General features: G+C 37.1%; 1 protein-coding gene across 1 annotated transcript; it reads left to right on the forward strand.

Moving 5' to 3' along the window:
- Positions 1 to 432: 432 nt before the first annotated feature.
- On the forward strand, positions 433 to 6,011 carry LOC131902010 (zinc finger protein 120-like; the record flags this gene model as incomplete). The annotated part of the gene is made up of 3 exons (XM_059253046.1): positions 433 to 559; positions 750 to 810; positions 3,161 to 6,011. Coding segments are annotated over 3 exons (1,074 nt in total), but the record flags the coding sequence as incomplete, so codon positions are not given.
- Positions 6,012 to 9,816: the final 3,805 nt, after the last annotated feature.

Below are 9,816 nucleotides of genomic sequence, written 5' to 3' on the forward strand. Positions count from 1 at the left end.
TGTACCACTGGCTGTCTTGAATTCATTCCATAGCCCAGGCTGGTCTCCAGCTGAATGAGATTCACCTGCCTTTGCCTCCTGTGTGCTCAGGTTAAAGGCATGAGGCTTTGCCCATATTTCTTTGTACTTAGTAATTGTTAATACATTTTCTGTGACGTGTACTTAGTACTCTTGATTTGTTTATCTCTGTATGTCTGTTAATAGTCATTTCTCTTGGAAGGGTAAATCCTTTTCAAAGGGCCAATAAATATCATGTGCGAACCTCCTTTTCAATTTCTTTCTAAACTGACTTGAAGATTATGTTATAACTTCTCTGTCATGGAATAAGTGTGGCAAGCACCAAAATTATACAAATATATTGTGAAAGAAATATACATTTATAATGTAATCAATATCACTCTTTCTGTTGTACACATGTATGGGATAATTTAGAATGCAGTGACCTATGATGATGTACATGTCGACTTTACTTGGGATGAGTGGGCTTTGCTGGACCCTTCCCAGAAGAGTCTCTACAAAAATGTGATGCTGGAGACCTACAGGAACCTCACTGCTATAGGTAAGACTGTGAATTTTTGTTCAATTTTTACAATAAGGTCACAACTGTTTGATGCTCTTCTGTAATTTGGCTTGATAAAGGGGAAGACTTGGTAAATAAGTCAGGCATGGTTTTTAGGTTCACTGGATATAGTAACTTAAATTTTGTATAATTTCCAATAATATATCATCCATTTTCTGTTATATTTTAGGCTACAAATGGGAAGACCATAATATTAATGAAAAATTTCAAAGATCTAGAAGAAACAGAAGGTAATTTTCATGTGCAAGCAATACAAATATCCCACAGAAGAATTTTTTCCTTTTTTTATTATTAAAAAATTTTCTGTTCATTTTACATACCAACCTCAAATGCCCCTCTCCTCCCTCCTCCTTCCCCCTAACCTCCCCACAACCCACCTCCCATTCCCACCTCCTCCATGGCAAGGACACCCATGGGGAGTCAGCAGAGCCTGGTACATTCAGTTGAGGCAGGTTCAAGCCACTCCCCCTGCACCAAGGCTGTGTAAGGTATCCCACCATAGACACTGGGCTCCAAAAAGCCTACTCTTGTACCAGGGTACCAGGGATGGATGCTGATCCCACTGACAGGGGCCCCTTAAGCAGGTCAAGTTAAAGACTGTCTCGCCTTTGCAGAGGGCCTAGTACAGTCCCATGGAGACTCTATAGCTATTGGTCCACAGTTCATGAGTTCCCGCTAGTTTAGTTTGGTTGTCTCTGTACGTTTCCCCATCATGATCTTGATGCCCCTTGCTCATAGAATCACCCTTCTCTCTCTTCAACTGTACTCCTGGAGCTTGGCCTGGTACTTGCTGTGGAACTCGGCATCTGCATCAGTTATTGGATGAAGGCTCTATGATGACAGGGTATTCACCAATCTGATTACCAGAGTAGGCCAGTTCAGGTACCCTTTCCACTATTGCTAGTAGTCTAAGGTGGGGTAATCCTTATAGATTCCTGTTTCTCCCTATTCTCATGGTATCTCTTTCCTTGCTCTCCCACTCTGTCCCTGTCCCAGGTTGACTATCCCATTCCCTTATGTTCTTAGCCCCCATTCCCTGCCCTCCATTGCCCCCCACACTCCAAGATTGCTCATGGAGATCTCATCTATTTCCCCTTCCCAAGGTGATCTATGTGTCCCTCTTAAGGTTCTCCTTGATAGCTAGCTTCTCTGGAGCTGTGGGTTGTAGTATGATTATCCTTTGCTTTATTTATATCTAGTATCCACTTATGAATACCAAGCCAGGGTTTCTTTGTGTAACAGTCCTGGCTCTCCTGGAACTCTCTTTGTAGACCAGGCTGGCCTTGAACTCACAGAAGAATATGAATGGTCCTAGAAGTTTTAAGGAAAAGCAGCAGTGTAAATAAGCAAAGCTTTAAGTGTATTGATGATTGCTAAATTCTCACAACACCATGTACCTCAATATCAGGCAGCTGATCTGTGTTTTCAAAGCATTCCTTTAAGAAAGAAGACAATGAAACAATTCTGTAACAGATATCACCATTTTAATCATAGCCTCATGAGAACTAGGCTGTAGAACTGTCACTCCATTTAGTTCTATACCACTCAGGTATAGAAAAAGGCGTAAGTGTTGATTGGATGATAAGCATATGTCCAAAATCTTCTAATAAGAAAGTACTCTCTGGTAAAGCTAGTGTTACTAATATACTTGTGAATTACCAAAGTTTAGTGAGAGGGGCAGTTTATTAGAGTTAAGAAGGTTTTTGTGGAGAAACTTGAATACCTATACCATATATCTATGAGGAAGAAAAATATAAATTGTGTGACTATAATATGGAAACCTTTTATTTGTTATTCTTTCTTTAATGGAATATCATGTCACTCAGGAAACAGGACAAGTGCACATATATGATAGGAAAGAAGCAATGTACCTCTCTTTTTCCCAGAACAATGAGAAGATATGTAGTAGTCTCCACTTTGAGTGGCCTTTCTGAATGTGACATAAGTTTACAATTAATTGTTTTTCAAACTTCACTGGAAATCATCAACAAACTCTACCACAGGAAAGCCCTTTAAGTATGACATGTGTAAATTCTTTTGTTCATCCTAGTTCACTTTGCAAATGTAGTTTGACTCACAGTATAGGAAAAAAAATTTTAAGATTTATTTATTATATATACATCATTCTGTCTGTGTGTGTCCTTGCAGGCCAGAAGAGGGCACCAGATCATTACAGGTGATTTTGAGCCACCATGTGGTTGCTGGGAATTGAACTCAGGACCTCTGGAAGAGCAGTCAGTGCTCTTAACTGCTGAGCCATCTCTCCAGCCCAAGAAAATATTTTGAATGTAATCAGTATGGTAAAGCTCTGAGTTCTTCCAATTCTTTTTATTTATATGAAAAAACTCATATGGAAAAGGATGTTATGAAAGTGAGCCATGTACTTAAGACCCTAAACATCATAGGTATCTTCAAACAACCAAAAGAACCCATAATAAGAGGAACCCAAGTGGTAAAACCTTATTATCTGACTCCTCTTTGCTATTAGACCAAACTGTAAAATTACATCATACAGATAAAAAACCTTCATCAGAGTAATGAGTTTGTTAAAGCATTTACATTTGCCAATTATCTTCACAGGCATGAAAGAAGTCATACTGGAGAGAAACCCTATGAATGCAATCAATGTGGTAAAGCCTTCTCACAGCAGAGCAATCTCCAAATACACAGAAGAACTCATACTCAAGAGAAACCCTATGAGTGTAATCATTGTGGGAAAGCTTTTGCCCGTTACACTCATCTTCAAAGCCATAAAAGAATTCATACTGGAGAGAAACCCTATGTATGTAATCAGTGTGGTAAAGCTTTTTCACAACAGAGTCATCTCCAAGTTCATACAACAATTCATACTGGAGTGAAACCCTATGAATGTAATCAATGTGGGAAAGCCTTTGCATGTTACAGTTATCTTCAAGGTCATAAAATAATTCATACTGGAGAGAAACTCTATGAATGTAATCAGTGTGGGAAAGCTTTTGCACGTAACAGTAATCTTGAAAGGCATAAAATAACTCATACAGGAGTAAAACCATATGACTGTAATCAATGTGGGAAAGCCTTTTCTCGACAGAGTTATCTACAAATACATAAAAGAACCCATACTGGAGAGAAACCCTATGAATGTAATCAATGTGGGAAGGCCTTTTCACGACAGAGTTATCTCCAAATACATAAAAGAACCCATACTGGAGAGAAACCCTATGGATGTAAGCAATGTGGTAAATCTTTTGCAGATTATACTTATATTAGAGTACATGAAAAAATTCACACTGGAGTGAAACTATATGAATGTAATCAGTGTGGGAAAGCCTTTTCACAACAGGGTTATCTCCAAGTTCATAAAAGAATTCACACTGGAGAGAAACCCTATGAATGTAATCAATGTGGAAAAACTTTTGCACGTCACAGAAATCTTCAAAGACATAAAAGAATTCATATTGGACAGAAGCCCTATGAATGTAATTAATGTGAGAAAACCTTTTCACAAGAGAATCATCTCCAAGTTCATAAAAGAACTCATCTGAGAGAGAAACCCTATGAATCTAAGCAATATGGTAAAGCTTTTGCATGTCACAGTTACCTCAAAGGCATGAAAGAATTCATATTGGAGAGGAACCCTATGAGTGTAATCAGTGTCATAAAGTCTTTGCATTTACCATAGTCTTTGAAACCATGAAAGAGTTCATCCAGGAGTGAAACCTGTAGTGTTTAATCAATCTGTTAAAGTCTTCATATATTAGAGCAGTTTTTGAGGACGCAAAAGAACTTACACTGAAGGGGAATCTATGAGTATAAAGGATTTAGTAAGATCTTTAGCCAACAAGCTTACATTTAGTTACTCAAGGTTATTTATTGTGGAGATAAAATCTGACAAGTGTCAACAATCTATTCAAGCATTAAAATGTCCTTTTTTATTTTGTTTTCATCTACTAACTCATATGAATAAAAGCCCTGTGGATTTAATTAGTAAGGCAACCTTTTAGATATCATACTTCTTTTCAATTAAATAAAATAACTCATCCAGGAGTAAAACTTTATGGATGTATACTAGTCTTTTTCTCTTCCTGTGATAAAACACAATGTCTAAGGCAACTTAAAAAAAGAGCTTAATTTGGCTTATGGTTCCAAAGCAAAACAAGTTCATCAAGAGAGAGTCTTGGCAACAAGTGTCAGAAATAACAGCTCAAGCAGGAAGCTCAGAGCTCACATCCTCAACATGAAGCAGGGAGCAGAGAGTGGGAACTGAAGTGGTGTGAGGATTTTAATATCTCAAAATCCACCACCAGTGACATATTTCCTAAACTTTTCCAAATGATACCAACAACTGAGAAGTATTGATTCTCTGACTTTTAAGCCTGCATGGTTACTTTTTGTTATATGAACCAATACATGATAAAGAAAAAATTCTGTAGGTAAGCCTTTAGATGCTTCAACATCTGGGTTACAGGCATGAATGCTTACACAAGAAAAATAGTCCTGAGTGGAAATGATTAATGATTCACTTTAATTTTTATTTTGTTATGTCAGTGTGTCTTTGGATAGATACATGTGCTTGGTGGTTCCCAAGAAGGGTAGACCCTGTAGTCTTCTTGTATTTCTACCTGGAATTACAGGAAGTTGTCAAAAACCTCACCTGGATTCTGGGCAGGAACTTGTCTTCACTGCTTGGCCCTGTCTCTATCCCTGTAAATATTTTAAAGCTTTTATATATCATCTGGACATTAGGAAATAGGGAAGAATTCATAGACAAGAGAAATCCTGGACATGTAAACAATATAGTAAAGCCTTTAGACATCAAAATTGTCTTCAGTTTCAAGGGAAAAAATCTTGTTTCATCTCTTTGTTATCACAGCCTTGAAGCAAATAAATTGTTTACTATATTCACTAAACTCTGATGGTGGAGGTCACAGTAATGGGGTTTGTATTTTGAAACTTTTGGAGTAGGTATTGAAATGTTCTGTATATGTGGCAAATTCACTGAAGTTTATTTGGTGGTTCACATATTCCTTCTTTCACCTCTGTTCATCTTCTGTTGTGCTTTGACTTGATGATGGGTATTTTTCTGTTGAAATGTATAGAATGAGACGCCTATCATCTAAGGGGTCCCTTGTTTATTTAAATATCTGGCAGTATATGATCATAATTTTCAAGTAAAGGTGTCTATGAAAGGGTGGTGGGTTTTTGTTTCTGATTTTGTTTTTCACACTTTCACAAATTCCCTTTAGATGTTGTTTGTTATCTAGCCTGTCATGGATGTCAGTAATTCATCAGTGCTACATTTGAACTCATGATTCTCATGTGTCAGCCTCCTGAGTACAAGTCCAAATGTAGAAGATATACCCCTAATATGTCCTGTTTTGGCAATGCATTTTAGCAATGTTAATGTTAAAATGCTTAATAGAAAAGAATATAAGAAACACTGAATACCTCATGTGTGTACCCAAAGCAGCATTTTCATCTGTCTGGTAGAGATATAAGAAAGTAAAATAATCAGCAATCAACTGTATATCTCATAACATAACTTTATGTGCTATGTATATGTATCTATTTTTGACATTCCTGCCTCTTCATGATCCAGTTTTTATCCATATGCCACTCCATCTTGAAGTATTGTCTCCTAAAGGAATTATCTAGAGATGTAAGACAAGAGATTTATTTTCTGAAATGTATTTCTGTTGTGTGGGGGTGGGTATAATGTGATTATGGGTTTGAATGGATGACAGATATGTTGGGACCAGAACAAAACTTTGTGGGGTTTCTTTTGGCCCTCTTCAAATGGTGATCAAGGTCAGGTTACCCAGCCTTGCATACCAGAGTAATTTTTTCCTAATGAGGCAGCTCACTAGTGCTCAAATAAGGTTAGTAGAAACAATACATCAGTATTCCTATTCAAATTGTAAACATGTTGTCATCTAAGGATTGAGGAAAACAGTATAATTTGAATAATGAATTCTACTTGCAAATAGATATATTTATACTGCCATATTTTTCTATTGTGTTAGTTTATTCTGAGGACTAGACACTTGTTGATAACACTTTCTCAGAACCACAAATGAATGCCAGAGAATTGTCTCAGTGTGTGAAGGTTTCTACTAAGTCCGACTAAACCTGAGGACCGGTGTTCACTCTGTGATATCCACACTACTCCTGCAAGTTTTTCTCTTATTTCTACACTTGGGCTCTTGCGTGTGCACAGCCAAACACTAGCACAGAGAAAAATAATTTTTGAACCCAAATAAGGCCAGTGAGGTCACTTGTAACCAAACTTGACTACCTACATTTGATTGCTAGAATTCCCATAGACAGAATAGTAATTGACAGCTGTAAGTTGTCTTGTAAGTTTCACATGCATACCATGGCACAAGTGTATGCACACAGTTAAAAGTTTAAAAAGTTTAAATTAACAAAATAAAGAAAATAACCAAAATACTGAGAACATATGAAATGGTTTACCAATTGAAATTAATGCATTGTTGAATTTTAAGAAGATTTACTGTTCCTCAAAACCATGATGGTTCCTGTTTAAAGTTTACATTATCATTTCATTCTCTGATTCAAAGGTCAAAGAAGAGAAAGACCCATAACTCAAATTACAGAAATTTTTAATATGTCTGGCTAGACTGATTTGTTGAGTAGAGACTCAACAAAACCTTTCATTGTCTTTACTCACATCAGGAGAAGTGTGTTAACCATGTCAATAAGAAGCAATATGGAGAATTCACTCATAGAGGGCTAGATATCCATTGAATCCTTCAATGAAAGTGTAGCAGGGGCTTTCATTACTTTCAATTGATAGATAACAGAAGGAGTAATGAAGCATCTTCATCTTCTGCATTATAATGACATATTTGTAGGCGGAGAGTTGGCTCAGCAGTACTGGTCATGTTAGATACCCAAGTTTGGTACCTAGCATCCACAGCAGCTGGTTCATACTATCTATAATTGCAGGTCCAGGAGATATGGTGTGCTTTGTTTGCCTCTTTGGACACAAGGTATGCAAATGATGTAAAGAGAGATACATGTAACTCCATATTGTAAAAAAGGATTTCTTCATGTAAGTGTTGTTGTCTAATTCAAATTAATTTAATTTAGGTGTATAAATTTTGCTAATGTGTGTGCCAGTTGCATGCCAGGTACCAGTGGTGGCCAGAAGATTGTATTAGCTCCCTCATGACTGAAGCTACAGACAGGTGTGAGCTGTCTTGTGTGTGCTGGAAAACAAAGACCCTCTGGACAAAAAAATTCATTGTTCTTAGCTGCTGAGGCATCTATTCAGCCCTATATACATGTCATTAATAGCAGTAAGATGTAAATGGCTGTTTTTCAGTTCATCTTTACCTCAGCCCTGGTGATCCAGAAGAAATAAAAATGGATAACATCAAAAATTTAACTTAACTTGGTGTTTTGAAAATTTTCTGAGCCAAAATTTCCAAAAAATGAGGGAAGAATGCAAAGAATATTCAGGAGAGAATATGACAATAGAAGTCCTAAAGTGTCTGACCATTTGACAAAAGCCACGAGACTGAGTTTATCACAAACATGATAAATAGGCAGCAGTTGGAGCCCACAAGGACATAGATCAGGTATTTCCAAGTGTATGGCTCCTTAATGGAGGAAAAAATGATTTGCATACAAGAAGATAGACTTGTCTAAAAGGGAGTGTGTAGATGTAACTAACCTTCTTATTAAATAAGAAACACAGAACCAATGCATTGAAGAAAGCCAAGAGGTCAGAGCTAAGAGCTAAAACCTTACCCTTCCTCCTGCAGTGGTCCTACCTCTCCGAACCAGAACTACCCCTGTGTTAAAGTCTTTATATAGAGTTCCTGTTCTGCCTTCTCATTGGTTGTAAACCCAACCACATGACCGCCTCATCACTGCCTGTCTGTATAGACCTCCAGGTTTTCTATGATTGGTATTGAGATTAAAGGCATGTGTATCCAATACTGGCTGTATCCCTGAACTCACAGAGACTTACCCAGCTCTGCCTACCAAGTGCTGGGATTACAAGCATATGCCACCACTGCCCTGCTTTCCTATGGCTTGCTAATAGCTCTGACCCCTGGACAACTTTATTTATTAACATACAAATAACATTTTAATATAAATAAAATGTCACCATATTTTCCCTTTTCTATTTTAATAAAAAGAAAAAAAAGAAAAAGCTTATAACTAACATAAGAAAAACTATATACAAAAGTACAATAACTATATACAATATATACAAGTAATACCTAAACAATGTCTAGTTCATTTGTATTTGACAAATTCAGAGAAAATAATTCCATTATCCTATTGTATCCAATTCATTTTCTATCCTAATTAATCTTCAACTATAACTAACTAATCTTCAACTCCCTCAGAGACCCAAGAAGGAAATAATATTAGCTAACAAAAAAATAAAAACAGGAAATATATGTAAGCAACTTCCAAAAAATTGTGAGTTGACAGAAACAGCAGGCTGCTTGGACAATCACCTGAGGTTTCTCCGCAATGTTGAGGCATCATCTTCAGCCTATAGGCTTAGCATATCTGACAGACTCATTTGTGAAGTACCATGTACACAAGGTCAACAGTTCAACCTCACATTGGGTGAGAGCAGTCTATATACCAGAAACACCTGAATTCCACTAGTGTCATGTCATGATTCAGGATTTTAAATTTTGGAAATTGTTGATGTTTTTTGAATTCAGTTGTCCATTCTTATTGGCTATGTGAGTATGTGGCTTCATCTCAGCATCCCGTTCTTCTCCACATCCCTCTATTAAATGCCATTCTACTGTTGAGAGGTGTGAGCTTAATTACTCTTCAAGAATAACTGTTTCAGCTGCCTTCCCATTGCACATCAGAAGCCATCGCCCCACTGCCTGTTCAGCTGCCTTTGAAGAAAAGGGCACTGTACCTTTCCTGGATTGCGAAGGCCACTTCAGGGATGGTGCCATATTGTCCTGACCTCAGAAGATGCCTTTTGATAAAGCCATAACCACACTTGTTTTGACAAGAATCAATAGTCCTTTGCTTCATGTCCTTGTCTGTCCTGTTTGTCAGCAGTTGATTCGAGGATACTTTGTTGTCCAGTGGCTAACTTTTACACAATGAAAGTTAACTCCAAATGAAGTTTTTTTCAATGCCCATATTTTCTCTGAAGTAGATTGGTACTGCCAGGAGCTGACATGTCTCATAGTCATAACAAAAAAGAAAAATTTTCTGTTATTAAAACATTTTAAATGCCATAT

This window comes from Peromyscus eremicus, unplaced genomic scaffold, assembly GCF_949786415.1.
Source record: "Peromyscus eremicus unplaced genomic scaffold, PerEre_H2_v1 PerEre#2#unplaced_1155, whole genome shotgun sequence".
Taxonomy (NCBI): domain Eukaryota; kingdom Metazoa; phylum Chordata; class Mammalia; order Rodentia; family Cricetidae; genus Peromyscus; species Peromyscus eremicus.